Source organism: Xyrauchen texanus, chromosome 2 (genome assembly GCF_025860055.1).
Source record: "Xyrauchen texanus isolate HMW12.3.18 chromosome 2, RBS_HiC_50CHRs, whole genome shotgun sequence".
Classification (NCBI taxonomy): Eukaryota; Metazoa; Chordata; class Actinopteri; order Cypriniformes; family Catostomidae; genus Xyrauchen; species Xyrauchen texanus.
The window spans coordinates 61,598,100-61,617,921 of NC_068277.1; the positions used below are offsets into that span (position 1 = coordinate 61,598,100).

General features: G+C 41.1%; 4 protein-coding genes across 4 annotated transcripts in view; all 4 read left to right on the forward strand.

Moving 5' to 3' along the window:
* LOC127656003 (histone H2A-like) overlaps nt 1-19,822 on the forward strand; it is a 357,620-nt gene that overhangs the window by 308,966 nt on the left and 28,832 nt on the right. The gene's annotated exons all lie outside the window — the stretch shown is intronic.
* The window catches only part of LOC127655866 (uncharacterized), a 105,666-nt gene that overhangs the window by 33,079 nt on the left and 52,765 nt on the right, over nt 1-19,822 (forward strand). The window lies entirely within an intron of this gene.
* The window catches only part of LOC127655896 (zinc finger BED domain-containing protein 4-like), a 93,006-nt gene that overhangs the window by 30,381 nt on the left and 42,803 nt on the right, over nt 1-19,822 (forward strand). The gene's annotated exons all lie outside the window — the stretch shown is intronic.
* On the forward strand, nt 7,414-8,168 carry LOC127656070 (histone H1-like). The gene has a single exon (XM_052144235.1). The coding sequence runs from the start codon at nt 7,429-7,431 to the stop codon at nt 8,038-8,040; it is 612 nt and encodes a 203-aa protein (XP_052000195.1). The 5' UTR covers nt 7,414-7,428; the 3' UTR covers nt 8,041-8,168.

Genomic DNA, 19,822 nt, shown 5'->3' on the forward strand with positions numbered 1-19,822 from the left:
GATTAGCAATACACTAAATATAATAGTAATATAATATAACCACAATTATTATACCAGTAACTTTCCATTTAATTTCTATCCACAGTATGTTATGCATGGCATACAAGTTCATAATGAAGGACCCTTATGAGAACATCAATTCAATTTCATTTTTTTTTCTTTGAAGCAGAATATTTGTTTGTAAAAAGGGGAGGACAAAGAAAATAATGAAATATTGGTATACAGATTTTGGTTGATATATCATACTGTACAGTGAAATTTGCTATTGTTATATAGAATAGAATCCTTTATTTTGGTCACACATTATACACACAGTTTTTTGCATATATACAGTGAAATTTATTAGTTTTCACATATTCCAGCTAAGCTGGGGTCAGAGTGCAGGGTCAGCCATGATACAGCGCCCCTGGAGCAGATAGGGTTAAGGGCCTTGCTCAAGGGCCCAACAGTGGCATCTTGGTGGTGCTGGGGCTTGAACCCCCAACCTTCTGGTCAGTAACCCTGAGCCTCAACCACTGAGCCACCACTGCCCTCCTCACCTGAATATCCCTACTCACCTGAAGGACGGATAGATCAGTGATCAATGTGCTCCTTTGAATAACATAAAACTTTTATGAGTGGGAAGTTGCATATCCACAGGTATTTTAATTCAAGCATGCAACATATTGTAATAAATCTACAATATTCAGCCTTTACCTTACACCCTCGGTTGTTGCTCTACACTTTTATTATATTAAACACTTATTAATATAGCTTGCTCACTGTATAATCATGATAGCCTAATACTTATAACACAAGATTGCATCTTAAACCGCTGTCTGCCGGCACACCACATTAGATTAAAATACTTACCCTTGTATTTGTGCAGATAACTCGATATGTAGAGTTTAAAGCCCTTGTCCCGCTTGCTTGTCAGAGCAGGGGACCAGGCATCAACAATGCGATGAACATCGCTGACTCTTACGAAGATCCTGGAGACATCGAGTAAAAACAAACATTTTGGGCGACGCGCAAGTAAACCGGAAACAGATATGCCGACTTCTGGCGACAGCGGAAGTTCGTCACTACGCTTGTGCACGTAGGCTGTTCAGTACTTCACAGTCCACAGTCTTTGTAATGTGTTTTAGCAATACATTTTTGCAATACATTTTTTATTTATAATGTGTTTAGATTTTTTTTTTATTGCCTTTACAGGGACTTTAACACTTCTTAAACATTTGTACAGGTCATAATTGCAAATGAATCCCTTACCTGTAAAAGGTAAAATAACCAAAAAATCGAGGTTGGAAAATATTTAAAGACATAAATGAAATTTCTGCGCAACTGTGAAACCAGAGGATAATTTAGCTTTTTCATTGAGTTTATCCTTCACGTCAAAACAGGGATTTTCATGTTTATGACAGATATCACCATGGTTGCAAATTAATAAAAAATATATAATGTATACCCGAGATTTTGGCCATGTTGCAGATGTCTTTCACTGTTCACTGATAGTCTGGCATTGGAGAAAAGTCTAACTTCATCAATTTATTCTGCTAAATTGTTCATACCATGAATTTAATATCTATTTTAAAACCTAACCAGAATCAGAAAGATATTTATTGCAAAGTAAGTTTTACAAAAGGAATTCTTTTTGGTTTATTGGTGCATGTCTCAAATGTGCATCAATCAAAGAAATGTAAATAAAATTTCACCTAAGTGCATAAAATAATTCAATATATTTTACATATATTACTGTATAATCGCTTCAGAGTTTCAAAGTAATTTAAATGTAATTTCCTAAACCTTACCTTATCATGAAATCAAGAGTCAAGAATCTGTTATAAACCCTAATGGCTTTGGAGCAAAAAATAATAATAGCCAACATGGCTGGTCGATTTTGAGAGTAGAAATCCTTGTATTAGACGGAGGCAAACGGCAGAGAAAATGAAGCAGTCGGCCCACCGGCTCGTCACCGGTGGCATCTCGCAAGCAATGGGAGTGACGAATTCGACGGCACACGTTTCGTCTCCGCCAGTGGGACGCACCTAAATGTAGAAGGGCACTCACCAGGACTTGGATAGCTCATTATGAACGTCGGAGAAGAATGTGGCAGATTTGTGGGAAGCTGCCAGACTGCAGGAACCATTCATTGAGGCGAGACTGTTCAGGTTTCTCTCGGGGAGTCCACTCAAGGTGAAGCTCTTGGACCACCCTTGTAAGAACGTGGAGCATCTCCCTGTCAGCGGTGCGTACACATTCTTCTCCCTTGCTGTGGGGGGGGGGGGCATAATTACATTGTTCTTATTATCTCCAGCATCAGAACCGCTGAACGAGATAAGAACGCTCACTCTTTCAGAAGGTCGGAGCTCGTTTCACACATAGTGTATTGGAAAATATGCACTTTGTAGAGATTGAGGGGCTCACAGGGCATGTGCCGCCATGAGGACAACCTCAAAGTCATCCTGCTCAAACTCTCGAACCCACCGTGCCTCCTTGTGTGAATCCTCGGGTATCACAGGTGGGAGGGTGCGTGAGGCTGAATCGTTCCTCAGAATGAGGGTGATTCACGAGTGGAGCGTATTGAGACTCATGCCCTCACAGTGAGGAGTCTATCTCCATGAGAGTTGACTCTGAGTGGACGCTGCCCAGTAGGGCTGGGTATAGTTAAAAAAAAAATCAATATCGATATCTTGACTTCGACACTGGCTCCTGAACAATACTTTTTTTGATACCAATATTAAGAAATATTTTGTTTACTTTTTTTACAGACTCAAAGACTAATTTCCTGAGCCACTGCAGCTCCAACAAAGGAACAAAAAAGCACAAAGGAACAAAATGTAACCAACAAAAGATATCAGTGAAATAGTTTGAATAAAGTTCAAATAGTTTTCAGTGCAAAATGAACAGTTTCCATCAGTATGTGAGGCTCACTAATGCATACATAAGATCTTTAAATCACTCAGCAGTACTTCTTCAAAAAGATTAGCATGTCTACTTTTTCAGGCAAGCCCATAAAACATAAAAATAGCATTCTTTTAACGTTGTTAGTTCCTATAAAAAGGTAATAAAAATTACTTTATCTAGGTTAAGAGATTATCTAGACACCTGGCCAACAACCGTAGCGGTAAAGTTACAACAACACCACACATCTTACTTACCTCCACCATGGAGCCTCCACTGTAGAAAAAGGCAGCAAACCTTTAACAATGAAGTTTGTAACTGCCCTGTGGCTCTCATCTTGCATTTCCTTCATAATTTTTCCTTTTTCTGCCAGTGTGAAATGATTGACACTTGATGGTCTTCTCATGCCAGGGTCAGCAGGGGCAGATGCTATAACATTAATGTGAAGAGTTAATGTTAAAGAACTCTTAATTCAACCAACCCTAAGGATAAGCATGGTTTAACAAGATAACTAGTTTAAAGTGAGTTAAACTTGATCAGTTATTGTCAACCTTAAAGCATTTTTAGCATTGATTTAGCTAGCTATTTATAGCCAAACATCCAAACTATATCTAACGTTACGTAGGTCCCAGTTTATAGGACTATGTCACCACACACAGAAAATTTAATTTAACAAATACAAAAGCAGGTACCACTACTACTACTGCTAGCTTATTTTGTTTGTTGGTTTGTGTGCTAAACGTTAACCTTCCCTGTCGGAGTCCCAGTCATAGCGCCGCTGCATTCATCAGTAGTTTTGGAGGAGGACGTGTGTGGTGGGCATGTTGAAGGAGGCTCTGTGGCAGGAGGACACTGATAGGATGACTGCAGTGGCTCGGTCTTCTTGCAGTCGAAGACAGAGCAACTTTCTGCTCTTAAGGTTATTCTGAGCACTGTCAAGTGCTTCATCAGATTTGTCATGTTTCCGGTCTTGGCAGCAATTATCTTGTCACAAATATTGCATCACACACTGTTGGCATCAAGCCTGGTGAAATGTAGCCACACTTTTTATCTTTTCCACATCTTTTACATCTATGGGGGTTGGGACGCATACACACTACAGCTTCACTTGTGAGCCGCATCTCTGGGCATAACCGGTGTAAACTAGTGTTTTTCCTTGATGCTTAACCACAGCCAATCACCAGCACTTTTAGATTTGGGCACATCTAGCACACTACATGCTTATCGCTGACGTTGACGAGATTAACCCTTTAGGTATTGAAATTTGATACTGACGACAAGACATTTTTTGATACTCGATTGTATAGAGGCAATTCGGTCGCTGCCTAAAATGTATCGAACTCGATACCCAGCCCTACTGCCCAGACAACTCTCATGCTGATCTGACGCTGGGATGTGTGGGATGGAAGGAACATTTACGGAACGACATCTTTAAAAAGACGTGAACACGTAAGTGACTCTTTTAGATATGTAAATATATAAATGTATATATATTTATATCACACAATATACAATGCAATTGCTTTGTACGGATACACAAACGCTGCCATAGCACTGTGGGGAATCATTATGCTGAGGCCCATTCACCAGCGAATTATCAGTCAGTGAGGTGATATATATATATGTATATATAATATAGGTTTATGAAGCTAAATTTAAGACTTTAAGACCTTTTAAGACCAACTAAAGAACATTTAAGGAATCAATGTGCGTGTGTTTGTGTGTGCGTGCATGTGCGTATGTGTTTGTTTGTGTGTGCGTGCGTGTGTTTGTGTGTGTGTGCATGTGCGTATGTGTTTGTTTGTGTGTGCGTACCTGTGTATGTGTGTCATTCGTCCTCCACAGTCAACACTAGAACCAGCAACAAACAGGTCATTACAAATCATGGATAGACAAAATGTTAGAAAAAGAGCAGTAAAAAATGTCAATGGTCAAAAGCTCACTTCATTTGTAAGTCATTTAGGAGAAACAGATTATCTTGGTGCTGAAGTGCTTGATGGGGAACTGAGCTGGTTTGATGTTAGTCAGGATGATTCATTGTTTGAGTTAGAGAGTGAAGAAAAACACAAGGAAGGTGATGGCGGGAAATGTAGTCCTTCCCTTAAAAAAGTATTTTGTCACTTTTCTGCTGCACATTATGGTTTGACTCGACTTGACTCTGTACGTTTTGCTACGTTAACTCTATATTCTGCTCTATATAAGCTTCAGTTTATTTAGTTGATCAGCTACTGGAAAGCTTGCTTCTAAAACAACCAGGCCAATTTAATTGTTACACTTGTGTAAAATCACCAAGCAACAACTTTTTATGCAGCACAATGAGTTAGTAGCTAACAACTAGCAGTCGTGTTATTGTTTATGGTCAGTAATGTTGTGTCACGTTTAAGATGATGTCACGGCAGTAGAGGCGGTACAATTATGAAGATGAGCCTATAATCCTGCCCACGTTGAGAAGACACTAAACTGCAGTGGAAAAGTACGCTCAGAAAAGTAAAGCGAGTTGAGTCGAGATGAACCATAATGTGCAGTGGAAAAGTTCCATTAGTGTCCACAGTGTACCCATATTTTGCCCACATGGGCTAACACACATGGGTCCCATGTGGAGCCTATAAACAATATTTTCTGGGGCCCCATTTAGGTTTCCCATGTAGGGCCCAAGTGACAGCCCATCAAAAACCCACATGGGGCCCACATGGAAATGTTGGCTGGGATATACATACAAATAAATACTATACATTACATTGATTTGCTGTGCAACAATGGTGTATTATCAGTATTCAATATGTGCGTGCACATACATAATATATATGCTGTTTCTTACTCAAGATGGCACTGATGTTTCAGTGATTGATTTGATTTAATGTTGACTTTGTTTTTGATGAAGAAACAACATGGAAGTAAACTATAGCAAGTGTAACATATGAACAGTATGATATGACTATTGTCATTTAGGTGTACTACTGAAATTATTAAATTAAGTTGTGCGTCTACAGTATTTAGACTCAATATGTTCCTGAGAGAATACACATAAGCTGCACATAAGTTACACACGCATTTCACACGTGTAGCTCAATATGTTTTGTTTGACAGTCACAGTCTCATGACATTTCAGTGTGAAAATAATTAATCATATTCTAGATTTGTCCTGATTTGTTGCATTATCTCAGCAGGAAACCGATGGAGTGCGTACTCCAGGTAGGGAATGAGGTTTTGCCCCAAGTGAAGGAGTTCAAGTACCTCGGGGTCTTGTTCACGAGTGAGGGGACAATGGAGCGGGAGGTTGGCCGGAGAATCGGGGCAGCGGGGGCGGTATTGCACTCGCTCTATCGCACCGTTGATCACTGAAAAGAGAGCTGAGCCGAAAGGCAAAGCTCTCGATCTACCGGTCAATTTTTGTTCCTACCCTCACCTATGGTCATGAAGGTTGGGTCATGACCGAAAGAACTAGGTCGCGAGTACAAGCGGCCGAAATGGGCTTCCTCAGAAGGGTGGCGGGCTTCTCCCTTAGAGATAGGGTGAGGAGCTCAGTCATCCGTGAGGAGCTCGGAGTAGAGCCGCTGCTCCTTTGCGTTGAAAGGAGTCAGTTGAGGTGGTTTGGGCATCTGGTAAGGATGCCCCTGGCCGCCTCCCTAGGGAGGTGTTTCAGGCACGTCCAGCTGGGAGGAGGCCTCGGGAAGACCCAGGACTAGGTGGAGAGATTACATCTCCACACTGGCCTGGGAACGCCTCGGGTCCCCCAGTCAGAGCTGGTTAATGTGGCTCGGGATAGGGAAGTTTGGGGCCCCCTGCTGGAGCAGCTGCCCCCGCGACCCGACTTCGGATAAGCGGTTGAAGATGGATGGATGGATGGATCTTTTAGATAATAGAAAAAAAAAGAAAAAAAATATGTCAAAATATATTTTATTCTATTATTTGCTAATTATCTTGAAAATATTTAGAACATTTGACACTATCTGAGGTTTTTGTTGATCCACGTGAGTAATATATATAGATGAACACACATGAGAGTCACAAACAGACACGGATCCTCCGACTGGAGCGTGTACTTCATGCTGCCCAAAACAACTACTGTAAGAAACTGTCCACAAGTCCCTCAGTGATACTCATTTCATTAAAGTCATCGTCAAAGTGTGTGTTCAATGCACAGAGGATGTGTTCAATCTGTTATCAACATTTATACATGAAAAGCACATACAATTCACAGGCAGCTTTTTCCAGTGGCTCATGCTCGCCGTGGATTTGAAGTGAAGGCGAAAACTAAACGTTGCCTCGTCACGTGTTTTCATCTCCAAATAAAGAGCAAAACCCCTGCTCGGTGTTCACATCGTTTTCACCCCACTAAGCAATTGTATCGCTTCAGTTTTGCTGTAAATGTGAGAGGAGAAAACACAAGCACGAGTGGCCCTCGGAGGCGCACAGACACTGAGACGGGCGGATTGAGTCTACATGGTTCTCATGATGTGTTTAAGAGCGCAGCGCCGCTCAACCTCTCTTCATTACTGAACTCAAACACTGTGTGTGTGTGACGTTACACATCCGATCAGAAAGATGGCAGAAACCGCTCCAGCTGCAGCCGCCACGCCGGCCAAAGCGCCCAAGAAGATATCTGCTGCTAAACCCAAGAAAACGGGCCCAAGCGTCGGTGAACTCATCATCAAAACTGTGTCCGCTTCCAAGGAGAGGAGCGGCGTGTCTCTCGCCGCCCTGAAGAAAGCTCTCGCCGCCGGTGGATACGATGTGGAGAAGAACAACTCCCGCGTCAAGATCGCCATCAAGAGTCTGGTGACTGAAGGGACTCTGGTCCAGACCAAAGGGACCGGCGCCTCCGGATCATTCAAGCTCAACAAGAAACAAGCCGAGAGCGAGAAGAAACCCGCCAAGAAAGCCGCTCCTAAAGTCAAGAAGGCCGCAGTCAAGAAACCCGCCGCCGCCAAGAAGCCCAAGAGTGCCGCGACTAAGAAACCTGCCGCCAAGAAATCCCCCAAGAAGGTGAAGAAACCCGCAGCCGCTAAAAAGGCAACGAAGAGCCCCAAGAAGGCAAAGAAACCAGCAACCCCCAAGAAAGCCGCCAAGAGCCCCAAGAAGGCCAAGACTGTCAAACCCAAAGCGGCAAAGCCGAAAGCAGCCAAACCTAAAAAGGCCGCGCCTAAAAAGAAGTAGATGAACTCTTGACTGAGTTTCTTCCTCAAAACGGCTCTTTTAAGAGCCACCCACTAATTCATATAAATGAGCAAAACTTTGTGCAGGATTTGAGTTTATTTTTCTTGTTTTCGTATTTGTTTATTGTGACTCAGAGTTCACAAACCGAAAGCAAAACTTATGATGAAACAAATGTGTATTATGCAGCGTCACTTTCACCCCTCCTGACAACCCAGCTAGCCAAATTACGTGACCATTACATAACGGCAATGTAATCACATTACGAATCTTTCGTTGTGGCAACGTTAGTGGTTGCGTTGTGACAACCGGAAAAGTGAAATTCCTGGATTCGTCGCCACAACGTAACTCTGTGACGATGCCTGTTTGTCGTTGCAACGTCATGAATCAATAGTTGTGTGTTGGTAACCAGTTGGTAATTTTAATCTTAATTAATATTCTATGGGCGGACATCCAGAACCAATCAAATTTCTGTCCTCATTTGCCCAAAACTATTGTAGAGGCTTTTTCAACAACTTATGAATGATACAGACTTGGAATTTGATTCAGTTAATTTACTATGAATAAAAAAAAAACAATATGTTCACAACAATATTAGACAAACAGGTAAACATTCATATAAACAAGCTTACAAGCTACTCCTCCATATCTTCATTTAGTCGGCCCTGTTAACAAAATGAAAAGAAACGTGAGTGTTTTACATTTGAACCTTTAAATTCACATTTAACAATTCAGTTAAACAATTTATTAAAATTGTTACAGGTACAGGTAAGTCGAATTACATGTGCTGATTTAGAAAGTAGAGTGCATGTTGCCTAGTTTGCATTCAGGTGTGATTGTTCATAGCTGTGAACATCTTTTGAAGCAAGTCAGTTGTTGCTCTTTTTTCCAATGGTATTTATACACACTCACTTAAAAAAGTTGGGTTAAAAACAGCTAACCCAATGGTGGGTTGATATAGCACCGACCTATTGTTGGGTTATTTTAACCCAATAAATTAGGTAACTAGTTTTACCCAATAAATTGGGTTACAAAAAACAAATCTGTTGGGTTATTTGGCCAAAATGCTTTAATCAACCTATTATTAATATTAATTATAATTACTATTATTGCCATGTAAATAAATAACTCACAACTTAAGTATATTAAAAATGCTTTATTTACATTCAATTAGACATTGCATTCAAAAGTTATTGTTGCAATTGTTTTAATGTACTTACCTAAAGGTAAGAAATTGTTTCAATAAATAAAAAATAAAAAAAGTAATGCAATTATAAACTGCCTCATCAGGCGACGTGTTGAGGGAACACTTCCAGGCACAGAATATTAATGTTAAAATGAATTAATTTAGAGTTATGTTTTAAGTTCTAAGAAACATGGATCACAAAAACACAAATAAACAGTTGTAAACATTTTCATTAAGCTATAGTTTGCAATTGCTTTAATTTACTTCCTTAAGATAAGAAATTCTTTCAATAAATAAATAAATAGAAGTAATGCAATTATAAACTGCCTCATAAGGCGACAGTGTGTTGGGGAACACCTCCAGGCACAGAATATTAATGCTAAAATGAATTTATTTACAATTATGTTTTAAGTTCTAAGAAACATGGAATACAAATACACAAACAAAACAAACCAAAGCTTGTCCAGCTTATCCGATTATAAACTAAGTAGGCAACGATGAGTTGATGGAACTCCTCCTGGCACAGAATATATTGTGTGTTGTAGAAACTGCCAAACAGCTGCTGCAGGCTTTGGATACTCAATGTCTAAAACATAAAATAATTTAAAGCATGTATCCACAGCTTGTAAAAGGCTGTCTTGCTCTAGTGCCGCTCCTCCCACAATGACGAAGGCTTGTGAGCAGTTGAATTTGTCCCCAAGCTGCAGGACATGAGGGAATTGCCTCCGTTGCTCCTCCTCCTCCAAATATTGGATGATGTTTGTTCCAACCTCTAAATATAATTTTTAAATGGTAAATATGCACACATGGATCAAATATTACCCCAAATGTGTTGTCATAAATGATGTACCTACAGGCTGTAAATCAACAAATGCTTGTTTTGCCTCCTGGTAAGAGGGCCGAAACATCTTGCAGCCCGTTTTGTGTGGCAATGGAGGAAGGATAGCTGGCAGGGTTTTTAAAGCAACATCTCCAAGAGTGTCTTTACATAAAACAGAAAGAACAATGGATTAATCTTTAAACAAGTGCATTATATTATAGACAAAATATTATAACTTGACATGAAAGTACAGAGCTGTTGTGCAGGATTTTCTCACCAGAAGAAATGTTAGTCTGAACAGGAAGAAGATCCAAGGCTCTCTTCTCGGTCTTGCAATACGAAAGGATTCGCTGAGATGCATGTCCCCAAATTTCAAAAAGTTTATCTTTGGCATGTGGGTATAAAATACCATTTTTTTAGGGCAGGACACAGTGATTTTTATACTATGTCCAAGCAAACAAATGAATTGTTTAGGTTAGTATTAATTGTTTATTACGATTAATGCAAACCTCATTTTCTTATTATAGATTTAACATTTCTTTACCATTCCAGGGGTGTCCAGAAGTCTTGGATACTCTTGGGTGATCTCTATTAAAGATTTAGACCCGTTCTCTCTTATCCACTGTGCTCTGTAGATAGCTGTTCCTCTCATAAATTCCTCAACTTGACTAACTGGTTGCTTATTCTTTTTCAGCCACTCTGTCATTTTGTTATTGTCTGCCTCACTGACTTGTGAATCTGCATGAATCAAACAGTATCAGAGTGATTAATATCTCAGCAACGTAAAGCAATGTTTGAAAAATGTTAACAGGCCGATGTAACAGTTACTACTAAAATTACCAAAATTAGGAGAAAATAAATCTGTGGATTATTTAGACAGTTTCACATTGAACTGCTTTGATCACACCACAATTTTGATTTAAGGAATAAAAAAGGAATAAGTAAGAAAGTAGAAAGAAGAAAGTAAATAAGGTTTCAGCACCTTTGGTTACATTTTTCTTATACCTGGCAATAAAGTAATCCTCTCAGTCACTGTAGCTCGGCGCTCATCTGTGGTAAAGTGTGTATGTCTAGATGTACAAGAAGCTTCTATTTATAACATGTATTTAATAAAGATAGATAAGGGGGGAAAAGTAAAAGCTTGTACAACTCATGTAAAAGAAAAAAAAAATACTGCCTTAAAAACGTCTGTAGCGCAAGGGAATGTAGTACAAGTCATCGTCTATTATATGATTTCACTGCATGCAAGGGCTGAAAATTATGCAGTGAGTTCACAGAGACAGCCTCGAGAGCTTCATCAGGGGACACCACGTATGCAAAGTAATGGCGGTCAAAACCCACAATGTGCCATTGTGGCTGTGCTTACAAGAGGTAAAAACTATATAAATACTGTTCGTTTTCTCACACAAACCGCTCGTTTCGTGTCTTAGGCCATCAATGTGAACTTACATTTACGAGTCATTAAATCATGTTTAATTTGGACTTCTCTGTGCATGCTCTTTGAGGTGGTGACCATAGACCTGCATTATATGACTGACAGACAAGGACGGTTTGACCTAAAAATATCAAAATTGAAACTACTGCGGAAACAAAGACATCTTGGATGCCCTTGAGGTAAGCTAAAACATACCAAAAATGTATTTCAAAGTGAACTATCCCTTTAACCATCATACACCGTTAACCATCATAATGTCCTCATCATATACTTAAAGGGATAGTCCACCAAATAATTAAATGGTTTCAGGTCCCATTGATTAACCTCATATTCTCCTCATATACACTTTACACCCTTGGGTGTTTGGGTTCCATTAAAGTCCACATATTTACAGAGCAATTGTATAAAAAAAATATATACTTTTAATATTACAAATGATATATAATTTTTATAATTCACTTCTCAATACATTTATGCTGTGTTTTGGGTGATATGTGATTTTTTTTTTTTTTAACCCATTTACAGCAAAGTTACTCAACTATACCATTAGATTGCATATTATGAATTGTAAAATTTTTATGAAAAATCACTGTAATAGTGATCTTAATTAAATGTAGGTTGTGTCTGAATATTGGTCTAGGTGTTAAAGGCCGAATTTTGTTGTCTGCTGGTTAGAAAAAACCTGGGGAAATTACAGTGTGTGTGTGTGCCAAATAACAATTATTATTTGAGGTGTTTTAAAATTGTCTGTTTTTGCAATAACACCACAAATTTGCAAAAATATAACTTAAATGCCACTAAAAGAAAAGATGTAGAGTTCGATTGTCAAATTATATGTAGAAAAGATAATTAATTTTAAATAAAAAAAATATATAAATGTATATAAAACCAACACCAATAACCAGAAATTTAGTTGTGTATGCATGTGTGTGCACCTGGATTTGTGTTTGTGTGGCTGATAGGTCTCACCCCTTTATATGCATTTGTGGCTGTTCTATACAAATGCACTCTTGCAGTCACACCTGTGTGTGTGTGTGTGTATGTGTGTGTATGAGCAAGCATGTTTGTCCCAAAATGCATTTGTGACTCAAGGCTTTCCTTTCTGTATGAAAATGTTCTGATTTCTGGATTTATTGATGTAAAAAAACTAATTAAAAAAAATAGGCCTAAGTTCTGCTTTTCATGAAGTCAAATTAAAAAGGTTTCACTATATTAGTGATGACATTTTTTAATTGTGAGGAGGGTAAGCAACTGAGACAGGGTTTCCTTTTTCAGACTTGCTACATTATCTCTCACCTGCAAATCTGTCGATTAATGTTTCAAGGTTCCACTTCTGAAGCTTTTCCCTTACATATGAATCCATAGCATCCTGTGTAAAAAATGTTTAGTTCATATAAAGTGAATTAATAAAAATAAAGCCTATTGTCACCAACCTACTATAAATTCACTGTAAAATCACAGGAGCTGTAATTTTACAGTATGAGCTTCTGCAATGGCCATGTATTGTGGTAAATGACCTCCATTTAAAATGTCCTTTTACTGCTATTTGTCATTTAAAAAGTAATAAGTTAAATGTTATTATAAAGGAATAAAGTCTCAACCAACTGTCATTTTATTTAATGGGCATGTGGCGATCTGAAAAGTGTTATGTAACTCAACTGACTATTGTAATAACTTACTATCTTATTGAGTCATAGTTATCTTTTATAACTTTTAATCTTTATAGAGTTGTCTAGATAAAAAAATAATTTTTAAGGCAGGATCTAAAGCAATGAAAAAAAAAAGCACACAATGAATGGCGTCCCGTCCGGACGCATTTTCTTTAGGTCCGAAAAAAGGACATGTCCAGGAAAAAGAGGACGTATGGTCACCCTAGTTTAACACTTTGTAGTATTTTAAATTCACACTGTAGTTGGGATAGCCCAAGTAAACATTTGCGCTACAATGTAGGCCTTTATATAACACAGCATACCTTCTTCCTGTAAGTGACTGCGACACTGGATGGATGGACCAGGCTTCCGCTGGGTCTTGAAGCCGAGCGCGTCGGTTAATATCTGAAAATATGAATAACTTTCCCAAAAAAGTATTGGAAAGACCATAGAAAGTTAGGAAGGGTATAACAACCGAGTAGTACTACGAAATTGGCTGGCTATATGGCCATATTGGTGTCGTTAGTCGCAGATAGCGGACAAAAAGCAGTCATAGAGGGGAGATATAAACATGGAAATAATTGGCTGAACATTTAGAACGGAAAAACGGCAATAATACTATGTAAAAGCTTAAAGTCACATTATAATGAAAAAAAAATTACGTAAATATGCATACTGTAGTGTGTAATATTAACTCACCCATGTATCTTCTGTCAGCTGTGGTGGTCAACCGTTGAAATTTGAATTTTAACCTAACGGGCTGCGTTGTTATAGAAACAACCCAATAAATGTTCCGAATAACCCAACAGAACGACCCAATATATTTAACCCAGCTATTGGGTACACAAAATAACCCAACGTTTTATTGAGTGTAGGTGTCACGATTCCCTTGTTGTTTCACTTGTCTGTCTAAAAACTACGCTTTCTGTTACGATGAGTAGGTAAAGGCAGACGAGGGTGAGCATCTAAATGCAGTTGGTTCTTTATTGAACGTGAAAAAAGACAAAACAGAAACAAACGAAACATCCACAATGGGAAAATAAAAATAAAAGCACAAAAACATCAAGGGACCACAAACGGGGAGAACAGGTTGAACAGGAAACACATCAACAGTCGACAGGGGAATGAAGAAACAGCAGGGTTTAAATACACAGGAGACATGATGACAAAATGAGACACAGGTGAGAACAATGATGCAAAGATGGCAGTGATGAGATCAGGGAATTGTGGGAAGTGTAGTTTTTAGACAGACAAGTGAAACACGGGGCAGACAACAAGGGAATCGTGACAGTAGGCTACACGAGAATGCCGCGAATTGTGCCTTGATCAGAATTGTGTCTGATCCAAGATGGCGGCGCGGTAGCACGCAGCGGCCACTCCGGATCCACAATGGTGCTATTTTTGTTAAAAAAGCCCGACTTTTGCAACACATGGACATCGGAGCAACCAGTGTTCGTGTCTACCATCGCCAGACACTACTCAAATATAAGACTCATGCAAAAACCAAGCTGCATGATGACCTGCAGGAGGCGCTATGCGTACTCGGCTTGCTGCGGAGACCAGGCCTCCAGCCCTCGGCGTCGCCTGATGCCGGTGGCCGAGGAGAGGACGTCGTAGCGGTGTCGTGAGCGAGCGCGGAAAGAGGGCGGGGTCCATGCTAGGCTAAAAACAAACCCTAGCCGGCCGGCTCTCCCATCTATCCTGCTCTCAAATGTTTGCTCCTGGACAATAAACTGGACTATATCCGACTCCAGCAGGCTACGCAGCGTGAGTTTAGAGACTGCTGCGTCTTTGTTTTCACGGAGGCGTGGCTCAGCGACAGAGTTCGGATGCCGCTATTCAGCTAGGCGGGCTCGCCTCGTTTCGTGCCGACAGAAATACAGCTCTCTGCGGTAAGACTCGCGGTGGTGGCTTGTGTGTTTACATCAACACGGAATGGTGCAAGAACTCTATGCTAGTCTCTAGTTACTGTTCATCAGCTGTTGGAGCTTGTGACTGTTAGATGCAGACCTTTTTATCTACCACGGGAATTCACCACTGTTTGCATAACCGGAGTTTACATTCCCCCAGCGCTAACGCTAAGGAAGCGCTCTGTGAACTGTATGGGGCTATGAGCGAACTGCAGAGCGCTCACCCCGACGGACTGTTTATTGTCGCCGGAGATTTCAACCATGCAAATCTCAAGACAGTGCTCCCTAAATTCCATCAGTATGTGGACTTTGCAGCGAGAGGCGAGCAGCTTGATCTTGTTTACACAAACATCCCAGGCGTGCCGGCGGAGCCCGCCCCCACCTCGGCTACTCAGACCACATCTCTGTTATGTTAATTCCAGCATACAGACCGCTCGTCAGGCGCACAAAACCGCTTCAGAAGCAGGTGAAAACCTGGCCAGCAGGAGCCATCTCTGCTCTTCAGGACTGTTTTGAGTGTACTGACTGGCACATGTTCAGGAGGCTGCAACATATGGCGATTCTACCAACTTGGAGGAATACACAGCATCAGTGACCAGCTACATCAGCAAGTGCATTGATGATGTCACTTTCTCAAGACCATCACCACACGCTCCAACCAGAAGCCGTGGATGACTGCGGAGGTGCGCACGCTGCTGAGGTCCGAGACTCCGCCTTCAGAGCAGGCGATAAGGCAGCCCTAAGAACAGCTAGGGCCAAACTGTCACGGGCAATCAGAGAGGCAAAGCGCGCTACGCCCAGAGAATCCACAGTCACTTCCAGGACAGCGGTGACACGCGGCGCATGTGGCAGGGCATCCAGGCCATCACCAACTACAGGACAACATCAGTTGCCTGTGACAAAGATGCCTCCCTTCCAGATGCGCTGAGCGACTTCTACGCTCGGTTTGAAGTGCAGAACGGCGTGATGGCGAGGAAGTCCACCCCTCCTCCCAGCGACCAGGTGCTCTGTCTTACCACGGCAGATGTGAGGAAAACTCTACGTAGAGTCAACCCACGGAAGGCTGCTGGACCAGACAACATTCCTGGCAGAGTGCTCAGAGGATGTGCAGACCAGCTAGCAGATGTTCTTACCGACATCTTCAACATCTCTCTGAGCAGCGCCGTTGTTCCAGCGTGCTTCAAGGCCACCACCATCATCCCCATGCCAAAGAAGTCTTCAGTGTCCTGCCTCAGCGACTACCGTCCGTCGCACTTACACCCATCATCATGAAGTGCTTCGAGAGGCTCGTCATGAGGCAGATTAAGACCCAGCTGCCCCCTCACTAGACCCACTGCAGTTTGCGTATCGTTCAAACCGTTCAGCGGACGATGCCATCACCACAACCCTCCATCTGGCCCTCACCCACCTAGACAATAAGGACTCATACGTTCGAATGCTGTTCATAGATTTCAGCTCAGCATTCAACACAATCATTCCCCAGCACCTGATTGGAAAGCTGAACCTGCTGGGCCTGGACACCTCCCTCTGCAACTGGATCCTGGACTTCCTGACTGGGAGACCTCAGTCAGTCCGGATCGGGAACAGCATCTCCACCACCACCACACTGAGCACTGGGGCCCCCAGGGCTGTGTGCTCAGTCCACTGCTGTTCACTCTGCTGACTCACGACTGTGCAGCAATGCACAGCTCGAATCACATCATCAAGTTCGCCGATGACACGACCGTGGTGGGTCTCATCAGCAAGAACAACGAGTCAGCATACAGAGAGGAGGTGCAGCGGTTGACGGACTGGTGTAGAGCCAACAACCTGTCCCTGAATGTCGACAAAACAAAAGAGATGGTTGTTGACTTTAGGAGAGCACAAGGTGAACACACTCCGCTGAACATCGACGGCTCCTCTGTGGAGATCGTCAAGAGCACCAAATTCCTTGGTGTTCACCTGGCGGAGAACCTCACCTGGTCCCTCAACACCAGCTCTATCACCAAGAAAGCCCAGCAGCGTCTCTACTTTCTTCGAAGGCTGAGGAAAGCACATCTCCCACCCCCATCCTCACTACATTCTATAGAGGGACTAATGAGAGCATCCTGAGCAGCTGCATCACTGCCTGGTTTGGGACTTGCACCGTTTCGGACCGCAAAGCCCTGCAGAGGATAGTGAGGACAGCTGAGAAGATCATTGGGGTCTCTCTTCCCTCCATGAAAGACATTTACAAAAAACACTGTATCCATAAAGCAACCAGCATTGTGGACGACCCCACACACCCCTCACACAAACTCTTTACCCTCCTCCCGTCTGGCAAGAGGTACCGAAGCATTCGGGCCCTCACGGCCAGACTGTGTAACAGCTTCTTCCCCAAGCCATCAGACTTCTCAATACTCAGAGACTGGTTTGACACACACGTGTCCTGAGTTGCACTTTAATAACTGTCACTTTATAACTGTCTGCTACCTCAATAACTGCTATGTGCATAGAACATTATCTCATAGTATGTTATGTTTACATTTTAGAAACTGTCATCTTTTTGCACTACTGAGTACTGGTCGGCGCTGCACTGTCTATTGTCCTGTTCATTGTCAGTAATTTGTTGTACTGTCCTGTACTTTTTGCACATGTTTGCACGTGCACTTTATATAGGTATATAGGTTTTTTATATAGGTATTTTATTTCGTTGTGTTGTCTCATGTGGTCCTATGTTGGTCCTTTGTTGTTTTTATGTAGCACCATGGTCCTGGAGGAACGTTGTCTCGTTTTGCTGTGTACTGTACTAACTGTATATGGTTGAAACGACAATAAAAACCACTTGACTTGAGTGAAGATCATTTGTGCACGTGTTATACGCCATATAATCGATTGTTTATTCTTTGTTTCTGCTTGTTTTAAACTTTGGCTTTGAATTCGAGAACATTCTAGTTATATTTTGCATCAACCATACCTGAACACGTTTCTTCAGTTGGGCAGGCGCATGTTTAAGTGTCTCTCCAATTAAACATTCTACGTCCTTCTCTCCAAGACCAGCTTTACATTTCATGACGGCATCTGGAATTAAAAAGAAGTCACAACAGTTACAGTATGTAAGTACCGTTTATTTAATTATTCATGTTTATTTATCAATGCGCTTGAAAATAAGTTCAATTGTGAATTGTTAAAGATAGCGTATTCGTTAATAAAATAGCGTCACAATAATGACTTTGTCTCATAATAATGATTTAGTATCTCATAATATTGAGAAACTTTAGTATCGCATAACTTGTAACAGCACACCAAATCTGTTTCCTGAATGTGCTCTTATGTGAACCCGGCCAAGTGAATTTATTGTATGGATGTGCAATACAGACACAGTATGTGACTTGAGGGGTTATTGACAGCTGTCATGGGCGGAGGTTTGCCCTAGAAGGGTTCAGAACATTCTAAAGACACAACCACAAATCATATTTATTTGTATAGCACTTATCACAATGTAACCCAGTAGAATACAATTCTTCAGGTAATGGGTCATCTCAATTTATTTGTTTTTTTGTTTGTAGCTAATCCAGAGCTAAAATGTGTATAAATATACCGCTCAATATAGCGATGTATAAAGATGCGTGCGTTCCTTTACGAACGTCATTCCTATGTCAAGTTTGATTACTATGTACATGTGAAAAACGTGGCATTAACAAACAAGTTAGGTGTTTCATTAATTTATTGGTTTATGGGAATTAAGTCCCGCCCTCACGGGTGTTTTTGTGCAACGTGAGTGGTTGTTCTAGAGGAGACGAAAGAAGATGTTGTCAAGTGCAGCCGATCGGAAATACACTGAGAGATTGCGGTAACCAAAAAGTTGTTAAATAGATTATTCATCTGATTAAAAAACGAATTGTGCATAGTAACGTGTGTAAGACACACACGTTTGTTAACGAGGGTTATTTTGTAGTGTAACTGAGTTCTCGGTGTATGTTCGATCGACATCGCAGCTTTTATTTTTTTCTCCCTTCACTTTTGTGGGAAAGATCGCAAATACCGACAATGTTACAAGTTATTCTAAAGATAACTTGCGGCAGACTCAGAGACTGAAGTTACTCACTTCAGATGTTGTTTGTTGATGTCTGTGAGGAACAGATAGTGCTCAGTTTAACGCGAGAATCGGGAGTTTGCCGGCCGCGACAGAGAATTCTGTGGCTCCTCATCAGAGAGATCGCAGCCGAGCACCGGAGGACGATATCCTGGAGGCCTATTATCGCGTAGCGGAGTCGGTGGCCCATATTCAGAGGTCGCGCAGCAATGACAGGAGGAAGATTTCCTTAGGTTTCTTCAGTGCAGCTGAGTCACTCATTGTTCTAAGCTGAATTCAGGTACCTTTGTGTGTTTGTTTCCCGCTCAGGAGAGTGAAGCGGCCAGTTTGTTGTTTTAAAGGCCACCACGAACTCCAGCAACGTCTCAGGCCTACAACGGTGGGTGTGTGGGGACTAACTGTTATGTGTGTGTGTGGGCCCACAGTGTTTATTTATCATTCATATGTGGTTATTCAGTGCACTTAAAAACTGTGATTTTTGACCATTTAATTTATAGTGAAAGTGTGATAGACATATTCAGTCAAGCTTGACTCAATATATATTGCATATTTGGTGTGATATTGTGTCCATTGGTGATTTGAGATAAGAAGTGTACTGTGTGAATTACTCACAACTGTTAATTTGTGTATGAACGCATTTGATATTTCTTTAATTTATACAAATTAAATTCATTTTGTTACTTTCAAAGAGTTTTAGTCCTTCATAAAGAGTTTATACTGAAACATTTTAA

Excerpts from the sequence above, each read along its gene's own strand:
- LOC127656070 (XM_052144235.1), top strand. The coding sequence starts at position 7,429 with ATGGCAGAAACCGCTCCAGCTGCAGCCGCCACGCCGGCCAAAGCGCCC.